At 42.8% G+C, this 22,156-nt stretch overlaps 1 protein-coding gene across 1 annotated transcript in view; it reads right to left on the reverse strand.

Moving 5' to 3' along the window:
• The window catches only part of itga2.2 (integrin, alpha 2 (CD49B, alpha 2 subunit of VLA-2 receptor), tandem duplicate 2), a 154,095-nt gene that overhangs the window by 30,203 nt on the left and 101,736 nt on the right, over positions 1-22,156 (reverse strand). The window contains exons 13-19 of the mRNA XM_078219451.1: positions 19,623-19,766; positions 18,856-19,062; positions 18,326-18,456; positions 10,799-10,962; positions 5,053-5,204; positions 4,713-4,823; positions 4,541-4,626 (exon numbers count right to left, since the gene is read on the reverse strand). Coding sequence (XP_078075577.1) covers positions 4,541-4,626; positions 4,713-4,823; positions 5,053-5,204; positions 10,799-10,962; positions 18,326-18,456; positions 18,856-19,062; positions 19,623-19,766 — 995 coding nt within the window. The remainder of the gene's footprint in view (positions 1-4,540; positions 4,627-4,712; positions 4,824-5,052; positions 5,205-10,798; positions 10,963-18,325; positions 18,457-18,855; positions 19,063-19,622; positions 19,767-22,156) is intronic.

A 22,156-nucleotide genomic window follows, 5' to 3' on the forward strand; every position in this document is an offset into this window, starting at 1 on the left:
ATCAAATTGATAGAAAAGGTGTATAACACTGCAATGAGTAGGAGTAGTTCCACAGAATGGGAAAATGTTAGAAATCAGCAAAGGATGATTAAAAAATAAAGAGGAAGAAATTGGAATATGAGAGAAAACTAGCAAGAAATAAAAAACAGACAGCATATAAAACAAGTAAATAAAAACACAGAAGAGTAGCTAATGTGAGTGTTGGTCCCTTCTTGATTAATAAGGGGATCAGGGGTTATGGGGAAAAGGCAGGAGAATGGGCATGAGAAAAAAATCAGCCATGATTGAATGGCGGAGCAGACTCGATGGGCCAAGTGGCCTAATTCTGCTCCTATGTCTTATGGTCTTAGAGGTTGAGACTGGGGAGCTAATAATGGAAAACATGGCAGAGGCTGTGAACAAGTATTTTTTCTTTGCTCTCACAGTAAAAAGTACAAAATATATCCCAAGAATAACAGAAAATCAAGAGGCAAAAGGGAGGGAGTAATTGGAGAAAATACATGAGGAAAACTAATGGGACTAAAGGCTGTGCAATCCCTGGACCTGATGGCCTGCATCCTCGGTTCTTAAAAGGAAGTGGTGTCAGTGATAGTGGATGCATTGGTTGTAATCTTCTGGAATTCTGGAAAGATACCAGTGGATTGGGAAACCCTAAATGTAACAGTCACTTGGTATTACAAAATTTGATGATTGCTGAAAAAGGAGACATGTTACCGAAGCTTTTAATTTTGCACTCATCAGGATGGACAGATATCAAGTTCCAAAGGCAAGAACAATTTATACTGCATGAGAAACAGGGTGCTGATTGGTTGGCAAGTGGACTCTGATTGGTCAAGGCATTGCCAAGGCACAATTGCTGCACAAATTTCTTATGCCTGCAGAGGACCAGGCCTTCCATATGTATTTATGTAGTTTCTAATTCTAGAAGCGTAGTTGAGATACTCCGAATCTTAAACTGTTTGTTAGTGTAATTTTGGTATTGTTCAGCAAATGCTGCACAAACTTTGCCTGTTGTGAAGGAACATGCTGTTTGATATGATCCACCAGTTGTCAGGATTTATGGGCAACATAATTGGCATCAAACCAGCACTGGAATTCATATATCACATTACTCATTTGTGTGATAGGCAGAATGTCTTTTGGTTTGACGGTAGTTGAGAATCCTGTTGCTACTGCATAGTAAGAAATTTAACAACACCAGGTTAAAATCCAACAGGTTTATTTGGTAGCAAAAGCCACAAGCTTTCGGAGCCTTAAGCTCCTTCTTCAGGCGAGTGGGAATTCTGTTCACAAACAGGGCATATAAAGACACAAACTCAATTTACAGAATAATGGTTGGAATGCGAATACTTACAGCTAATCAAGTCTTAAAGGTACAAACAATGTGAGTGGAGAATTTGTACCTTTAAGACTTGATTAGCTGTAAGTATTCGCATTCCAACCATTATTCTGTGAATTGTCATTGTTGTCATTTATCTCAAGAGGCTTGGAATACAAAAGCAGGGATGTACTTCTGAGGCTTTATAAAGCACTGGTTAGGCCCCATTTGGAGTACTGTGAGCAATTTTGGGCCCCACACCTCAGGAAGGACATACTGGCACTGGAGCGGGTCCAGCGGAGATTCACACGGATGATCCCAGGAATGGTAGGCCTGACATACGATGAACGTCTGAGGATCGTGGGATTATATTCATTGGAGTTTAGGAGGTTGAGGGGAGATCTGATAGAGACTTACAAGATAATGAACGGCTTAGATAGGATGGACGTAGGGAAGTTGTTTCCATTAGCAGGGGAGACTAGGACGCGGGGGCACAGCCTTAGAATAAAAGGGAGTCACTTTAGAACAGAGATGAGGAGAAATTTCTTCAGCCAGAGAGTGGTAGGTCTGTGGAATTCATTGCCACAGAGGGCTGTGGAGGCCGAGACGTTGAGCGTCTTCAAGACAGAAATTGATAAATTCTTGATTTCTCGAGGAATTAAGGGCTATGGGGAGAGAGCGGGTAAATGGAGTTGAAATCAACCATGATTGAATGGTGGAGTGGACTCGATGGGCCGAATGGCCTTACTTCCGCTCCTATGTCTTATGGTCTTATGGTCTTATGGAATTGAGTTTGTGTCTTTATATGCCCTGTTTGTGAACAGAATTCCCACTCACCTGAAGAAGGAGCTTAAGGATCCGAAAGCTTGTGGCTTTTGCTACCAAATAAACCTGTTGGACTTTAACCTGGTGTTGTTAAACTTCTTACTGTGTTTACCCCAGTCCAACGCCGGCATCTCCACATCATTGCTACTGCATAGGAGCAGCAGTGTGAAACGGCTAGCTTCACCGGTTGCTCAAACGTTAGAGACAACTCACCCTTCCAGGGTAATCTGAGCTAGACTGGGCACTTTTCAGGAATGAAAATGTCAGCTTTAGGTCTTTTCATGAATTGGCGCCATATAAAGTGAGCAATGATCTGATTGGTGCAGCCATTACCACTCAGAATAGCTTTGCCACACTCCATTTCTACAGCAAACTTGAGCAGAACTGTGAAGCTTAGGCTAAAGCCTCACTCTATGTGTATCCAACATTATCTTATAAGTAAAGATATTTTTCACAAATCTGTTAACAGTTCCTCAGAAGTCATTTTGTTTTAAATGCTCACTTATAGAGTGGCGAGTAAAGTGTGTAAGTAAAATAGCTTGGGCCCCTTTTACAAGGTTGCTGATAAGGAACTATGGGACACCCAATGCATATATTGACCTGTAAGGGGAGGCTTGTGATAGATAGCGGTTGGGAACCTATTACTGGGTTTCTCATCTAGCACATTGTGGGAAGGGCATTCATTAGACTGCTCTATTTCAGAGATGAATTGGAGTGCAGAATGGAGCCCATTAATGTGAGCAAGGAAATTCTTACATGCAGCTGCAGATTCAAATATAGAAAATGTATCATCTACGTATTGGAAATATGCAAGGGTAGGAGTCATTTTATCGAAAATGTATTTCTCATCGAAAATGCTAGTGAAAGCTGGTCCACGGGAACACCATTGGCGTATGTTCTGCACATCAATAGCAATGTCAGTCTGTGTGCTCATTCAACATCACTAACCCATTCACTAATGTGCTGCTCTAGAAAGAGATAGATACTTGCGCCGTGTCACTATATCTTAGCAATCTCGACATGCTGTTATTGTTTGAATCTGTATTCACTGAACTTATGAAGTTAGCAACTTGCACAATTGAGTTCAGCTTTAAAGACACCATGTATGCCCAAATAGATGATATTGCCATGAGATACATGGGACTTCAGAAATACTGCAGTACAGAGCGATCTGGCTGTCCATGTACATGAATTACAAAAAGTTAGCAAACGGGTATAGCAAATAATAAGGAAGGCAAGTGGAATGTCGGCCTTTATGGCAAGAGGATGGAGTATAAAAGTCGGAAAGCCTTCTTATAAGTGCACAAGACATTGGTCAGACTGAGCCTCGGATACTGTGTACAGTTTTGGACTCCTTACTTAATGAGGGATTGACTTGCATTGGAAGCAGTTCAAAGAAGGTTCTTGAGGTTGATTCCTGTGATGAGGGTTGTCTGATGAGGAAAAGACGAGTTTATACTCATTGGAGGATAATGAGGATAATAAGGGATGATATTATTGAATTGGTGAGATGACAATAATCTCTCCCTCAATATCAGTAAAACGAAGGAGATAGTCATCGACTTCAGGAAGCATAGTGGAGAACATGCCCCCGTCTACATCAATGGGGATGAAGTAGAAATGGTTGAGAACTTCAGGTTTCTAGGTGTCCAGATCACCAACAACCTGTCCTGATCCCTCCATGCCAATGCTACAGTTAAGAAAGCCTCTACTTTCTCAGGAGGCTAAGGAAATTTGGCATGTCAGCTACGACAGGGCTGAATGGCCAACACGTGCTTCTAGTTTCTATATTTCTACGACTCTCACCAACTTTTATTGATGCTCCATAGAAACTATTCTTTCTGAATGTTTCACAGCTTGGTATGGCTCCTGCTCTGACCAAGACCACAAAAAACTACACAGAGTCGTGAACGAAGCCCAGTCCATCATGCAAACCAGCCTCCCACCCATTGACTCAGCCTACACTTCCCGCTGCCTTGGAAAATCAGCCAGCATAACCAAGGATCCCATGCACCCTGGACATATTCTCTTCCATCTTCTTCCATTTTAGAGAATGTCACTGTTGCTACTATGAAGGGTGACTGGGCAGGTATTGATCCTGCACTTTGCGAGTATGTATGGACCATGCAATATCCAAATGTAGAAAGATTCAAGTTGCACAGGGTTGATGCCCTTTGGGTACATTGTGCTTGACGAGCATCTAAAAGGAAATCATCCCTGAAATAGTTAGCATTGAGTAATTTAAGAGCAATAAGGGAGCCTCAACATTGATAGTGAAAAAGAATGTGTCGATTCTTCTTTCAGATGAAAATGAGGATATTTTATTCCTCAATAAACATAATATCAAATAAGCAGACCAGTAAGTTCAACTAATTAAAAATAGTTAGATTTTCCCACCTGTTGCTTGGAATATTTGACTGAACTTTAATAGCAAGATCTGTTATGCATTCTTCATCATCACCACAGTCTTTGGAGAATGGAATCTGAAAGAGTTGGAATGGAAAATTAAATTGCACACAAGTAATTCAGTGATGAATAGAACATATCTGTGGCATTTCCTTGAACTTACAAAAAACTCTCTGGATGTCACTGTCTGGCTATCGATACTAGGACCAGCCTCAGTATCTTTTGGAGCAAAGTCTAAACGTAGACTAAGTGGGCTGACAATATCTGTTTTGTCCTGATTAGGAAAGAATCACAATTGTCATTAGAACACCAACATCTAGAATTAGAAGGAGAATGTGAAATTGTGGAAACATTCATAAAGAATTATAATTACAAAAACAAAGGCTTGCTTTAAAGTTGGTTGGAGATATTACTTAAAATTTGTATAAGCTATCAAGCCAGTTATAGTAAAAGAACATGAAATATTCTCCAATTAATAACAACTAACCTAGCATCATACTTACATTGACATAAAAGGTAAATTCATTGCAATTTGGCCTGCTATCAACTTTAATGTCCTTTTGTATTTCTCGCATATGGTTTGTTTGAAACAATGCCCGTGAAGCAGCATGAGATGACTTGAGGCTCACATCGAATGTTGCATTGTACTTAATGTCTGTAGAATTTGAAAAGGATAAGGTGAGAGCTAGGGATAAGGATTTTAAAAAGACATTTCTCTGTGACACATATAATCTAATACAAGGTAATCTAATGAGAGAATAGCTAGTAAAAATTGTAGATCATTAGGGGCGGCACGGTAGCACAGTGGTTAGCACTGCTGCTTCACAGCTCCAGGGTCCCGGGTTCGATTCCCAGCTCGGGTCACTGTCTGTGTGGAGTTTGCACATTCTCCTTGTGTCTGCGTGGGTTTCCTCCGGGTGCTCCGGTTTCCTCCCACAGTCCAAAGATGTGCAGGTTAGGTTGATTGGCCAGGTTAAAAATTGTCCCTTAGAGTCCTGAGATGCGTAGGTTAGAGGGATTAGTGGGTAAATATGTGGGTTGGGCCTGGGTGGGATTGTGGTCAGTGCAGACTCGATGGGCCGAATGGCCTCCGTCTGCACTGTAGGGATTCTATGATCTATGATTAGGAATTGATACCTCATATCGATATTTAATGAATTGATATTATCCTAATTGATTGAAAAAGACTAAACACGATTAATTATTATGACTGTATTATGTGATAGAGAAATTAAATTTTGGTTGGCTAGCTCTGCTTCTTGCTGGTTTGTCCAATGGTACAGGCAATTTTATTAAAATGAACAGTAAAAAATTGTATAAAAATAGAAAAAGATGGAAATACTCCATAGGTTACTCAGCGGTGGGGAGAGAAAGATATTCGTAAGATATTAGTAGAGGGATTGAGTTTTCAGAGCCAGGAGGTCATGTTGCAGCTGTACAAAACTCTGGTGCGGCCGCACTTGGAGTATTGTGTACAGTTCTGGTCACCGCATTATAGGAAGGATGTGGAAGCATTGGAAAGGGTGCAGAGGAGATTTACTAGGATGTTGCCTGGTATGATGGGGAGGTCTTATGAGGAAAGGCTGAGGGACTTGAGGTTGTTTTCGTTAGAGAGAAGAAGGTTAAGAGGTGACTTAATAGAGGCATACAAGATGATCAGAGGATTAGATAGGGTGGATAGTGAGAGCCTTTTTCCTCGGATGGTGATAGCTAGCACGAGGGGACATAGATTTAAATTGAGGGGTGATAGATGTAGGACAGATGTCAGAGGTAGGTTCTTCACCAGAGAGTAGTAAGGGCATGGAATGCCCCTTCTGCAGCAGTAGTGGACTCGCCAACATTAAGGGCATTTAAATGGTCATTGGATAAACATATGGATGATATTGGAATAGTGTAGGCTAGATGGGCTTTAGATTGGTTTCACTGGTCGGCGCAACATTGAGGGCCAAAGGGCCTGTACTGCGCCGTAATGTTCTATGTTCTATATTAGAGGTGTAACCGGTTTTAAACATGTACAGAGGTGGGAAAAGTGGGGAAGGCAGGAAAGAACAAAATGGAAGGTATATGCTCGGGTGGAAAGCAGGAGAGGTGAATGGGAGTTGGGGAGAATATTGATATGACAAGCCATCAGAAATGCCTGTGGACTTAATAGAGAAGTTTGGCAAAGTGGTCATGCAATCTGTGTTTGGCCTCCCCAGTGCAGAGGAGGCTGTTTTGTGAACAGCAAACACAGTATACTGAATTGAAAGAAGTAAAAGGCCCAGGGCAGGGTTCCATGCTCAGAGTTACAAGCCAAGGCCAAAGTCAGAACCAGGGAATTTTTGGTGCTGATGGCAGGAAAGCTAGAACCTTGAGGGACAACAGCTGCTTAAAGGCAGGAAGAGGACTTGTGTTCCCTGTAAAGGAAAGCCACTGGAAACCACCTGATGTATTCTTTTCCCCAGCCATATTGCTCACTGAAGCTGAGAATGGGATGCTCTTATGAGCAATGGAAAAGGAAAGTGCAGGAACCCAAGGCATGGAGTAAAGAGCAGTGACTCATGGGGGACAGATCACCACCTCGACAATTAAATCACAGTTTCACCTGGAAGGAATGTTTGTGGCCCTAAAAGGTGAGAAAGGAGAATTAAGACAACATAACATTTTGAGGAAAACCATCCCTGAAATGCTTGGAGTGCTTAGCATTGAGCAATAAGGGAGCCTCAACACTAACAATGCATGGAAAAGAATGTGTTGATTCTATCAAATATAAATTAGGATATTTTATTCCTCAACAAAAGCTATATTGAAGAAGCAGGCAAGTAGGTTCAATCAATTAAATATAGTCAGATTTCCCTACCTGTTGTTTGAATGAACATTTAACAGGACAGATGTTGCATTTCCTGTGCCTGCATAGGAGCTGGCATGGGAAGAGGAAGAGGTATGGTTGAATCGACAATGGACCAGGACATAATAGTGAAAACGGTGCTTTTGGAACACTTCAGAAAAGTGGAGGGCAAATGTGTTTAGTGTTGGTGGCACAATGGAAGTGGCAAGAAATGGTGCAGAATGATTCTTTGTAGTTGAAAGTCACATCTGTTTACCTTCCCCCTGCTTCTGATATGTTTTCCCTTTTTCTTGAGCAAGGGTTCTCCATCACCTTTGTTGACAGGGCCCTTGCTTATCTCATTTCTCACACTTCTGCTCTCATCTCTTTTCCTTCCGCCTAGAACTATGAGAAAGTTTATCACAGAATCCCTACAGTGCAGAAGGAGGCCATTTGGCCCATTGAGTCTGCACCAACTCTCCGACAGAGCATCTTACCCAGGCTCACCCCCTTCTCCACTCCCTTAACCCCACGCATTGACCCCACTAACCCCCCTAACCTACACATCTTGCGATACCAAGGGGCAATCCACCTAATCAGTATATCTTTGGACTGTGGAAGGAACCCCATGCAGACATGGGGAGAATGTAAATACTTCACACAGAGAGTCACCCAAGGCTGGAATCGAACCCAGGTCCTGATGCCGTGAGGCAGCAGTGCTAACCATGTGCCACCCTCGTCCATTGGTCTAACATAAAGTCCATAATTCAATTCAAATTCAAGTCACCTTCAGCAGTTCCTCTCTTATATAGTTTTGGAGATAAACAAATTTCCCTACTAACTGGATTCTTATTTTCTGATTTTAATTGCAGGGTCATTGGTGGCAGGGATGGTGGCGTGTGATCGGGGAGGACATAAAAATCAAATATAAGGCTTACCCTTATCATCTCTTTCCTTATAATGCAGTCTTCTCTACAGTTGGAGGATCAAACACTGATTGAGTGAGCACTTTGTGAAACATCTCTGTTCAGGCTGGAAGTCTGACTGTAAGCTTTTGACTGCTTGTCATTTGATTCTCCATCCTACTCTGTCACCTCAATCCTCAGCCTCCTAGTAAGAAGTCTCACAACACCAGGTTAAAGTCCAACAGGATTATTTGATATCGCGAGCTTTCGGAGCGCTGCTCCTTCATCAGGTGAGTGGAGAGGTGGATTCACAAACGTGGCATATATCGAAGAGACTCAATTGCAAGATATTGATTGGAATGTGAGTCTTCACAGGTAACCAAATCTTTACAGGTACAGACAATGCGAGTGGAGAGAGGGATAATCACAGGTTAAAGAGGTGTGAATTGTCTCAAGCCAGGACAGTTAGTAGGATTTTGCAAGCCCAGGCCAAATGGTGGGGGTTACACGTAGTGTGACATGAACCCAAGATTCCGGTTGAGGCTGATCTCTGGCGTGCGGAAGAGACTTGATTACCTGTAAAGACTCGCATTCCAACCATTATCTTGCAATTGAGTCTCTATATATGCTGTGTTTGTGAATCCACCTCTCCACTCACCTGATGAAGGAGCAGCGCTCCGAAAGCTCATGATACCAAATAAACATGTTGGATTTTAACCTGGTGTTGTGAGACTTCTTACTATGCCCACAACAGTCCAATGCCGGCATCTCCACAGTCAGCCTCCTAGACTGTTCTAATGAAACTCAAAGATTAGGCACTTTATAAATTTCCAGATCAAACATTCAGTTCGACATTTCAAATCATTACTAGTCCTATCATTTGCCTGGATGGAAATAGTTGGCATTGATTCTGTTTATTACCATTTTCAATTCCTTTGTTCCTGTATTTGTTTCATTAACATCCCCTCCCCTTTTTCCTTGTCCTTCTGCCTTCTGCCGACCTTCCCTTTCGTTCTTTTGCCCCCTCCCCCCCATTTTCTTTGCCTTTAAAACTGAACTTCTTCTAGTTCAGAGGAAAGGTCAGTGTCTTGAAATATTGGGCCATAACTCACTGGTTCCCCAGTGTTGGATTTGGGGCCGGAGGGGGGTGGGGGGTGGGGGTGGTTCCCCAAAGATGCACTGGGTAATCCCTCTTGGAAGTTCCAGGTAAGGGTTTACTCAGCAATTGTCCAGAAGCACTAGCTACCCCTGAACAATTGCACTGGGCTGGAAATCATCTGACAGAGTGATTTAAATCAGTAACTTTGGAGTTCTGCCAAGCTGGGGAAGTTAAGGGCTGTTAACTTAGTTTCTCTCTCCACCAAAGCTGCAAGACCTCAGTATTTAAAGTAAAGTTTAGTTATTAGTCACAAGTAAGGCTTTCATTAACAGTGCAATGAAATTATTGTGAAATTCCCCAGTCACCACACTCCGGCGCCTGATCGGGTCAATGCACCTAACCAGCACGTCTTTCAAACTGTGGGAGGAAACTGGAGCACCCGGAAGAAACCCATGCAAACACGGGGAGAATGTACAAACTCCACACAGACAGTGACCCAAGCCAGGAATCGAACTGGGTCCCTGGTGCTGTGAGGCAGCCAGGGACCCAGTGCCACTGTGCCATCCAAACTTTCCTGTTTTTCTTCCAGATTTCCTGCATCTATAGTATTGTGTTTTAGTAAGAAGGAGCAATTCCTTCCACTGGATGATCATCTGATCTGTTCAATAGTATTCAAAGTTTTCAGATTCAGTGCATCCATGATAATTCAAGTTAGAATATCCATTTCAATTGGAATCTGAATCTAGTGCATTGTCTGGAGTTGAAGATTATCATATCAATCACAATCACATTGAATGGTGGAGCAGACTCGATAGGTCGAATGAGCTACTTCTGCTCAAAGTCTTATAGTCTAAAGGAGAAGATCAGTGGTAGGTTAAAGGGTGATACAGATTAAATATCAAAGATATCATGAAACAAAATACAAAGAGAGTGGGAATGGGGAGAGTAGTAAAGGAACAAAGCATTGGTCCAGAGTAGGTGTTAATGGCAGAATAAAGATCAGCGCTATTTGAAAGAAAAATGTGAAAATTGGACAGTGAATGGTACTGGGGAGAAAAGCATAATATGAAAAAAAGCTGGCATTGAAACCATCCCCAGCCTTTCAATGTACATCCATATACATTGTGAGTTCTTGCTGAACTAAAAATTGTATGCAAGTAAGAATGAAACAAAAAAAAAAATCAATAAATGCAGAAATCTTGAAATTCCACCCGTGTTGTTCCAGGCTCTCGCAATAACTCTGGCAGGAAACTGGAACAACCCTGCGAAAAAATAGTAGAAAGCCAACTGGAGTTATGATGTGACACGGTGACAACCCTATTAGAATTTCAGAGCCAAATTGCTTTTGCCTGATAGTAATATAACGTAAAATAACTGATGTTCACCTAGCATGTGACATTTTATCTAGAAAAAGAAAAACAAAATGTAATGATTCTTACTGATTGATGATCCATGCTTTTCAGGTAGAATTTTAGCTTGGAAACATATTTTGACTTGACCACAGGTTAGCATGTTTCCATTGACCAGACAAGTTTTGTTCACAATGGACAGTTTGGTTGGCACAAAGTTCACTGTAAGACTTACATTTGCAATGCTTCGTGACCTGAAAAAAGAATCTCTGTTTCACACTGTGTTTATTGAGACTTAAATGATTATGAAGCAATAATCAAATTAGAGTAACCACAACTGCAGCATGAAGAAAGTTTAAGAATCAACCCAGTGGATGGGTTTCCTCAGAAACTGAATTTATAGTCCGTGTACCATAGCATTAAACTTAATCATACAAAATACTCACAAGCTACAACAATATATGATGGTTGAAGGGTAATGAGATTTTGTCTCTGTGCCATGTACAAATTCATTTTCCGGTTATGGGCAGCATCGACAAGGTCAGAATTATTGCTCATTCTTAGTTGCTCTAAATGGAGATGGTAGGCTTTCTCCTTGAAAAGCTGAAGTCCATGTAACGATGCTGCATGCACAATGATGTTACGTGGGAACTATCAAAATATTGATCCTCTGACAATGAAAGAGTTATTACATATATCCGCATCAGAATAATATCTAACTTGGTCAGAAACTTATAGGTGATTGTTTCCCATGACTTTTTCAGTCTTGTACTTCTCAAGTTGCATGAGAAAGAAACGTTAAAATAAACTTCATTAGTTGCCACAGCACATCCTGTAAACCTGAGTTTGCCTTCACAAGGATTGTATAATGGTCACTTCCACGAATGCTATTGCAGGCAGACATATCCAGCCCAGTTCAGTTGGCAAGAATGAGATCAAGTACATCCTTTCCTTGTGTTGGTTCCCTCACTACCAAAGAACAAAGAAAATTACAGCACAGGAACAGACCCTTCGGCCCTCCAAGCCTGTACCGACCATGCTGCCCGACTTAACTAAAACCCCCTACCCTTCCGGGGACCATATCCCTCTATTCCCATTCTATTCATGTACTTGTCAAGACGTCCCTTAAAAGTCACTACCGTATCCGCTTCCACTATCTCCCCCGGCAACAAGTTCCAGGCACCCACTACTCTCCGTGTAAAAAAATCTGCCTCGTACATCTCCTTTAAACCTTGCCCCTCGCACCTTAAACCTGTGCCCCCCAGTAATTGACTCTTCCACCCTGAGAAAAAGCTTCTGACTATCCACTCTGTCCATGCCTCTCATAATCTTGTAGACTTCTGTCAGGTCTCCCCCAACCTCCGTCGCTCCAGTGAGAACAAACCAAGTTTCTCCAACCTCTCCCCATAGCTGATGTCCTCCATACCAGGCAACATACTGATAAATCTTTTCTGTACCCTCTGTAAAGCCTCCACGTCCTTCTGGTAGTGTGGCGACTAGAATTGAGCACTATATTCCAAGTGCAGCCCAACTAAGGCTCTATAAAGCTGCAACATGACTTACCAATGTTTAAACTCAATGCCCGGCCCATGAAGGCAAGCATGCTGTATGCCTTCTTGACTACCTTCTCCACCCGCATTGTCACTTAGTGACCTGTGTACCTGTACACCCAGATCCTTTTGTCTATCAATACTCTCAAGGGTTCTGCCATTTACTGTATATTTCCTATCTGCATTAGACCTTCCAAAATGCATTACCTCACATTTGTCCGGATTAAACTCCATCTGCCATTTCTCCGCCCAAGTCTCCAATTGATCTATATCCTGCTGTATCCTCTGATGGTCCTCATTGCTATCCGACAATCCACCAATCTTTGTGTCGTCCGCAAACTTACGAGTCAATCCAGTTACATTTTCCTCCAAATCATTTATATATATTCCAAACAGCAAAGGTCCCAGCGCTGATCCCTGAGGAACACCACTTGTCACAGCCCTCCATTCAGAAACGCACCCGTCCACTGCTACCCTCTGTCTTCTTTGACCAAGCCAGTTTTGTATCCTTTGTCTTTTTTCATTATTTGCACTCACGGCTAACATGGGCGCATATTCACCCCCTCCATGTTATTTTTTAATAGCAATCTTTGTAATTTGCATTTGAATCAATCAATCAATACTATCCACTTCCACCTATAGGAAGGCTGATACATAGAATAACCACCCACTCACTGGAAATTTGGCTCCGTTACTTACTCCTGGCCATGAAGCGAGTAGATCAGAAATTCTCAAGTAGGGCTTTCCTAGCTGTCCAACTAAGGGGGGCATGGTGGCACAGTGGTTAGCACTGCTGCCTCACAGAGCCAGGGATCCAGGTTCAATTTTGGCAGTGGTTCCCAAAGGGTGCAGCGCGCCACACTGGTGCGGCGAGGGAGGATGGCAAGTGAGGCGGGAAGGTTCAAAGACAATCAAATAAACATTTAAACATGGTTTAAACAAGCATTGTTTTACACTTTCTGGATGTCCCATGATCATATTATAAAGTAGTTATAGAACATAGAACATAGAACATTACAGCGCAGAACAGGCCCTTCGGCCCACGATGTTGCACCGACCAGTTAAAAAAAAAACTGTGACCCTCCAACCTAAACCAATTTCTTTTCGTCCATGAACCTATCTACGGATCTCTTAAACGCCCCCAAACTAGGCGCATTTACAACTGATGCTGGCAGGGCATTCCAATCCCTCACCACCCTCTGGGTAAAGAACCTACCCCTGACATCGGTTCTATAACTACCCCCCCTCAATTTAAAGCCATGCCCCCTCGTGCTGGATTTCTCCATCAGAGGAAAAAGGCTATCACTATCCACCCTATCTAAACCTCTAATCATCTTATATGTTTCAATAAGATCCCCTCTTAGCCGCCGCCTTTCCAGCGAAAACAATCCCAAATCCCTCAGCCTCTCCTCATAGGATTTCCCCTCCATACCAGGCAACATCCTGGTAAACCTCCTCTGCACCCTCTCCAAAGCCTCCACATCCCTCCTGTAATGTGGGGACCAGAACTGCACACAGTACTCCAAGTGCGGCCGCACCAGAGTTGTGTACAGTTGCAACATAACGCTACGACTCCTAAATTCAATCCCCCTACCAATAAACGCCAAGACACCATATGCCTTCTTAACAACCTTATCTACTTGATTCCCAACTTTCAGGGATCTATGCACACATACACCTAGATCCCTCTGCTCCTCCACACTATTCAAAGTCCTCCCGTTAGCCCTATACTCAACACATCTGTTATTCCTACCAAAGTGAATTACCTCACACTTCTCCGCATTAAACTCCATCCGCCACCTCTCGGCCCAACTTTGCAACCTGTCTAAGTCTTCCTGCAAACTACGACACCCTTCCTCACTGTCTACCACACCACCGACTTTGGTGTCATCAGCAAATTTGCTAATCCACCCAACTATACCCTCATCCAGATCATTAATAAATATTACAAACAGCAGTGGCCCCAAAACAGATCCCTGAGGTACACCACTTGTAACCGCACTCCATGATGAATATTTACTATCAACCACCACCCTCTGTTTCCTATCCGCTAGCCAATTCCTGATCCAATTTCCTAGATCACCCCCAATCCCATACATCTGCATTTTCTGTAGAAGCCTACCATGGTGAACCTTATCAAACGCCTTACTAAAATCCATATATACCACGTCCACTGCCTTGCCCCCATCCACCTCCTTGGTCACTTTCTCAAAAAACTCAATAAGGTTAGTAAGGCACGACCTACCTGCCACAAAACCATGCTGACTATCACCTATCAATTCATTACTCTCCAAATAACTATAAATCCTATCCCTTATAATTTTTTCCAACATCTTGCCGACAACAGAAGTGAGACTCACCGGTCTATAATTCCCGGGGAAGTCTCTGTTCCCCTTCTTAAACAATGGGACAACATTCGCTAACCTCCAATCTTCTGGTACTATACCAGAGGCCAACGACGACCTGAAGATCAGAGCCAGAGGCTCTGCAATCACTTCTCTTGCCTCCCAGAGAATCCTTGGATAAATCCCATCCGGACCAGGGGATTTATCTATTTTCAGACCCTCCAGAATATCCTGCACATCCTCCTTATCAACTGTAATACTGTCTATTCTACTCCCTTGCAACCCAGTGTCCTCCTCAGCTATATTCATGTCCCCTTGCGTGAACACCGAAGAGAAATATTGGTTCAATGCTTCACCAATCTCCTCCGGTTCCACACATAACTTCCCTCTGCCATCTATAACTGGCCCTAAACTTGCCCTAACCAACCTTCTGTTCTTGACATACCTATAGAACGCCTTAGGATTCTCTTTAACCCTATCCGCCAAAGTCTTCTCATGTCCCCTTTTAGCCCTTCTAAGCTCGCTCTTCAACTCCCTCTTAGCCAATCTAAAGCTTTCTAGTGCACTACCCGAGTGCTCACGTCTCATCCGAACATAAGCCTCCTTTTTCTTTTTAACCAACAAAGAAACTTTTTTGGTGCACCACGGTTCCCTAGCCCTACCAATTCCTCCTTGCCTGACAGGGACATACCTATCACAGACTCGCAGTAGCTGCTCCTTGAAAAAACTCCACATGTCGGACGTTCCCAGTCCCTGTAATCTCCTAGTCCAACCTATGTTTCCTAATTCTCTCCTAATAGCCTCATAATTACCCTTCCCCCAGCTAAAACCACTGGCCCGAGGTTCATGCCTATCCCTTTCCATCACTAAGGTGAACGTAACCGAATTGTGGTCACTATCACCAAAATGCACACCAACTTCCAAGTCTAGCACCTGGTCTGGCTCATTTCCCAGCACCAGATCCAATATAGCCTCACCTCTAGTTGGCCTGTCTACATACGGAGTCAAAAAACCTTCCTGCACGCTTTGAACAAAAACTGACCCCTCTAACGAGCTAGAGCTATAACAATTCCAGTCAATATTAGTCAAGTTAAAATCCCCCATAACAATTGCCCTATTACTTTCACTCCTAAGCAGGATTGACTCCGCAATCCTTTCCTCAACCTCTCTAGAACTTTTAGGAGGTCTATAAAAGACTCCCAACAGGGTGACCTCTCCTCTCCTATTTCTAATCTCCGCCCATACTACCTCAACAGATAAGTCCTCATCAAACCTCCTCTCTGACACTGTGATACAATCTCTGACCAATAATGCTACCCCTCCCCCTCTTCTACCTCCTTCCCTACTTCGACTAAAACATTTGAACCCCGGGACCTGCAGCATCCATTCCTGCCCCTGCTCTATCCATGTCTCTGAAATAGCCACAACATCGAAGTCCCAGGTACTGATCCACGCTGCAAGTTCACCCACTTTATTGCGAATACTCCTGGCATTGAAGTATACACATTTCAAACCCTGCTCCACCCCACCTCTGCAATGCCGTGCATTGCAGTCCCCATCCATGCATCCCTCACTTTCAGCCCCACTACTCAGGATCCCTCCCCCCCCCCGAATCAGTTTAAACCTCCCTGCATGGCCTTAGCAAATTTACCCCCCAGGATATTGGTCCCCTTCTGATTAAGGTGTAGACCATCCTTCTCATAGAGGTCACACCTTCCCCAGTACGAGCCCCAATTGCTTACATAGAACAGTACAGCACAGAACAGGCCCTTCGGCCCACGATGTTGTGCTGAGCTTTATCTGAAACCAAGATCAAGCTATCCCACTCCCTATCATCCTGGTGTGCTCCATGTGCCTATCCAATAACCGCTTAAATGTTCCTAAAGTGTCTGACTCCACTATCACTGCAGGCAGTCCATTCCACTCTCTGCGTAAAGAACCTACCTCTGATATCCTTCCTGTATCTATGTTATGTTCTATGTTATGAATCCAGCACTGCTAGGAGTTGTTTTTTTTTGTTTTTGAATGTATTTCTTATCAATAAAAAATTTGGTGTGGTGCGAGCAAATTTTTATTCCGAAAGTGCGGCCCAGTGAAAAAAGTTTGGGAACCACTGAATTACGGCCTTGGGTGACTGTGTGGAGAACAAAGAACAAAGAACAGTACAGCACAGGAAACAGGCCCTTCGGCCCTCCAAGCCTGTGCCGCTCCTTGGTCCAACTAGACCAATCGTTTGTATCCCTCCATTCCCAGGCTGCTCATGTGACTATCCAGGTAAGTCTTAAACAATGTCAGCGTGCCTGCCTCCACCACCCTACTTGGCAGCGCATTCCAGGCCCCCACCACCCTCTGTGTAAAAAAATCCCTCTAATATCTGAGTTATACTTCGCCCCGAAGTTTGCATGTTCTCCCCGTGTCTGCGTGGATTTCATCCGGGTGCTCTGGTTTCCCCCCACATTCCAAAGATGTGCGGGTTAGGTTGATTGGCCATGATAAATTACCCCTTAGTGTCAGGGGGACGAGGGCAAATATGTGAGGTTACGGGGATAGGACCTGGATGGGATTGTGGTTTCTGCAGGCTCGATGGGCCAAATGGCCTCCTTCTGCACTGTAGAGATTCTATGAACTGAAATTACTCGCAGAACAGATATTTCATTCTTCAGCAGGTATTGTGCCAGCCCTCTAAGGACAGGTGACAATTGAAGCCGGACAATTCAGGAGTAAAATTTAGAAACGCTTATACACACAAATGGTAGCAGAAATCAGGAATTCTCTACCACTTCGGCAATTGATGTGAGAACATTTTTTTATTATTCTTTTATGGGACATGGCTATTGCCAGCTGGGCCAACATTTACTGTCCATCCCTAATTGTGCTTGAAGGGACAATTAAGAGGCAACCACATTGCTGTGGATCTGGATGCACATGTAGGTCAGAACAGGTAAGGATGGCAGATTTCCTTCCCGAGTGGATACTAGTGAACTGGATGGGTTTTTAAGACAATTGACAATGTTTTCATAATCATCATTAGGCTTTTAATTCCAGATTTTTATTGAATTCAAATTTCACCATCTGTCGTGGTGGGATTCAAACCCAGGTCCCCAGAGCATTACCCTGGGTCTCTGGATAACCAGTTCAGTAACAATTCCACTATCTCCCATTTCATTTTAAAACCGTTTGATTTAAAACTGAAATTGATTGATTTTTAATGGATATTAATGGATCGAGGACAAAGAGTTGGGTCACAGGTCAATGTGATTCCATTGAATGGTGGTACACACTCAAGGGGCACTGGTTTCTATCTTCCAATGATTGATAAACTGGCTATCCTGGTGGGAGGGAAAGCCTGTGGTACAAAGGTGCATTGAGGGAATGGAGAGTAAGGGGTGTGGAAGGAAATCTTAAGGGGCAGAGATGTGATTGGGGTTGGACTCTTCAGAAGTAGCTTGAGGGGGAGATCATGGCGATCAGGAGGAGATTGTGGAGGAGAAGGTTGAAGGAGTTTGGTGAATTCTGGGGTCTGAGAAGAGAGCGAACATGCCCAAATTACATAACTGCCTCTTTAAATCATTCAGTACTATAAATACCATTTTGGCATTTGGACAGCAGTACTCGACAAACATCAGAAACGACACTCCCAGTCCTTGGCTATCCATGGACAATGCTATGGAAGCTCTAGGAGTAATATATTAGAAATTGAAAAGAATCATAAAGTCTCCTACCAGAGTTGCACAACACTCCCAATGGATCCAATTGACAGATCTGTGATAGTATCACCATTTAAGTCCTTCTGCCCATCAATGGACAGTCCAAAATATTGCAGTTGTGAGCTGATCTTTGAAGCTTGTATTTTCTGGAAAGCAGATCAATTATGCTTAGAATATTCATTCTGTTCTTGCAAGAATAAAAATAGGTCAAATGTATCTCCCTTGTAAATTGGATGGCTGGCATTTTAAATAACACAGAGAGTGGGGTGAGGAACAGCTCAGGAGAGGATGCTAACTGGATCCCATGATCCAAACTGACGGAATGCTCAACAAATTACCCGGAGAGGCTGTTTGACCCCATGATCTGCCCAATGTGCCTGTGTGTTCACAAACATGGTGCATCAAGCAGGAAGTAGTGCAACTGGTGCACTTGCCATTTTCAACATCTCCTACTTCCAGAGTGCTATGGCACTGAATTTTGCTGCCAAAATGTCAGCTTAAATGTCTAGCCTGCAACCCTTTTAGAATTCTCAGGAAGCTCTTACTTGTGTAGGTTTTGGTTGGACTGTTGTCTCATATCCGTTATAAATGTATACTACTCCATGTTGTTCATCTTCTATGGGGGCTCCAACTGCAACATCGTTATAACCATCCAGATTGATGTCAGAGACAGCAGCAATAGCAGCTCCAAATCGGGTGTTCTTGCCATTAACTGGTCCTTCTAACATGCCCTGCTCTTCCAGGCTACCCTGCTGCATAACACAATTATTAACTGTTAGACTGTATTGATGTTGATGCACTGCACAAACACATTTCAAGGATAATGTTAGCTGCAGAATATTAGTCCAGTATCTATTCCATTTCATTGCTTCAGCTAAAACAAGCTGCACCAGCTGGGGCTTCCATTACAGTATTCACATCATATCATTCAGATTTTATATTTCAGTCTGAATTAATGCCCTTTACTCTGTTAATCCAGCAGTGGGCTAATTAAACACTCAGATAATACTACTTCCAGTACTCAGAGTTTTTAAATAACATATATTGAACTGTTGTACATTTATTCACTAAGTAGAAGTGATTCTCTACCATTATCAAGTAATATTTTGCCACTATGCTTGAGACATATGCAAGTATGAATGGAACATTTGTGTAAAGATTTGGGCAGTACTTATGAGCTCAATAATTTTATTTATTTTTTATTAAGAGAAATTGGATTAAAGGATTTTGTTGACACAAAACATGTTTCCGCTTTGAGGCTTCTGCTCAACTGGTCAAGTTAATCTTAAATTGTGGAGAAAAATCTTTTTACCTTATTGACAGAGAATACATACACTCTTCCTTCCTCATTCTTGTGTTGACCCATAAACATAGGTGACCCAACCAATAGTACGTCCGTTAGTGAATCTCGGTTAACATCTATAGCACACAAAACGCCGCCAAAATAGGATCCAAGCTGGGAAGATAACAGAGTGGTCATTCATTTTGAAACTCCAATCATATACAACTAGATTATAGAGCCAAACTTGCACTGATTCCCTATGGGTAGACATCCGCAGGGACTTCTTCATTATTATACTGATGAGTGGCACTGCCTGCCCCCATTGAATCAAGGCAAGTCTCCATTGCTAGAAATAGTGCCAAGCTGTGGTGAACCATTGTTGGTTCCCACTGGATAGTACTGAGCCAGGGTCTGGCCAGTACTACAAGGATGTACATATGTTACTGTTGGGTTGTGCTACTTGTTGCTGTTGGGGTTAGGGTGGGGTTGTTACACCTTTGTACTGTAGTGTTGTGGTACATCCCAGTCGGGCTCCGCCTCCTGGGAGAGGTATAAAGGTCCCTGCTCTGGCTGGGACCCCTCAGTCTGGGATCGTGTATATAATTATTGGCTGCTTCATTACAGTAAATAAAAGCCTTTATTTCCCGAGCACCTAGCCTCGTGTTTGATAACGCGCATCACAAGCAAACTAATCTCTCCCTTAAATATTTTAGTTTTGACTTACTAGGTTCCTATTGTGCATTTGGCACATTTTCGCTTGTCCACAATTTTCTCCATTAACTCAAAAGTAGAAACTCTCTATAGTCGCTTATAGAACTTGAATATTGCTGCAAAGATAGTCACGGTGCCCAAGCTTTCATCTCACTTTCATCAGGACTAACACATGAATGCCAAATTTCAAACAATCACAACAATTTATACTACAGGAGAAAAGGTTGACTGGTTTGAAAGTTGACTCTGATTGGCCGAGGCATTGCCATTGAGAAAGCAGTGCTGATATTATAGCAGCTACATAGGTTGGTGTGTCCCAGGGATTGGCTGATTGAATCAAACAACTTGTCCCTTTGGTTGCTCATAATAGGCAGAGTACAGAATACTCAACCAGCCCATACTTACAAACCCAAACAGATTGTTAGATGGAATTCTATGACTGACTAGCACTCGCCAAACAATCCAGAGTGTGCTAACAACTACACTAACAACCAATCAGTCATGTTCATCACATGGTTCATTTACCCTGGCTAGAATTGACAAATGAAAGGATATTTTCTCTGCAATCAAAAACCTTGCACCTTTTTGAATTATCCAGGAGATTCAGTTTAAAATCACCACCAGCCCACTCTCCCATTCAAAGGGGAAGCAGAGTGGTCATTCATTTTAAAACTCTAATCATATACAATTAGGTTATAGAGGAGAGTGCTGCCAAACTTGCACTGATTCCCCAGGGGCTATTGTCACCTGGGACTATGGTGACTTTACCTTTATGCCATGGCAGTGCCTTGCCCAATCAGAGTTGACATGTCAATCAATCAGCATCTTTTCTTCTGCGATCTAAATTGTTGTGATCATTTGAAATTTGGCATTCTTCTATTTGTCCTGATGAAACTGAGATGAAAGGCATTGGAAACATGCCTTTCTTTTCAGCAATTGTTTACTACATTACCACAGATTTTCTTCTGCCTTGCACTGAGTACAGCACAGAGGAGAAAGGAGCATAGACTGATGGAATCAAGTAACCACAATCATTAAGCTATTCTTACACTTCCTGAGGTATTTTCATGATAATAGGGGCAGGCCCAATGCATGTACCATAATGATGTGAGAGGTGCATTTCTTGACTGCATTGTAATAAGATGTGAGGGGTGGGGGGGAGTGGTATGGGGAAAGTGGGTGAAGAGGCATCCTCTGTTATAGAGGAGGCCATTTCCCTCCGAATTATTATTAACTGCGAGGTACATTTCCTGACTTATTTTATTCTGAATCTGCTTGTTGGGCAACTCAATGAAGTGGCACCAGCCAAAAATTGATACTCTGATTTGTTGCGGATTCCGACTGACTGGATTTTCCACAACGGCCCCACGGGCAGAAGAAGACATGGGGGCATAAAAAGAATTGTTATTTAATTTCTCCTCCCCAGAGCTCTGATTGTGATTTAAACATAGTAAGTGATAGAAATGCACAGGATGTCAGACAGCATCTCATTTTTCCTTGTTTTCTTCAAGCAAACAGCCCAGCCAGGGGGGGAAGTTAGGTGCCTGGACTCTGCCCAGTGTTTGTAAATGGTTTGGAGAAAGGAAAATAGATGGAACCTGACAAAGGTACAATAGACCTGCTCTTCTTCAGCCAAGGGAACACCTCTATGCCAAGACCAGGTTCCCACTCCACCTCTGGTGCAACGTTGCTTTTGCTGGTAAAAATTGATAGCTATGGCGTCACAGAGTGCAGATCAAATTAAAGCAATACTTCCCATTAAATGTAACACAGCGCAATCCCAGCTTTCCAATAAATTAGTTTAATATCTCTTCCCCCAGTCATGTTGCAGTATCATTGCCCTTGTCCTTTCC

This window comes from Mustelus asterias, chromosome 1 (assembly GCF_964213995.1).
Source record: "Mustelus asterias chromosome 1, sMusAst1.hap1.1, whole genome shotgun sequence".
NCBI classification, from domain to species: Eukaryota; Metazoa; Chordata; class Chondrichthyes; order Carcharhiniformes; family Triakidae; genus Mustelus; species Mustelus asterias.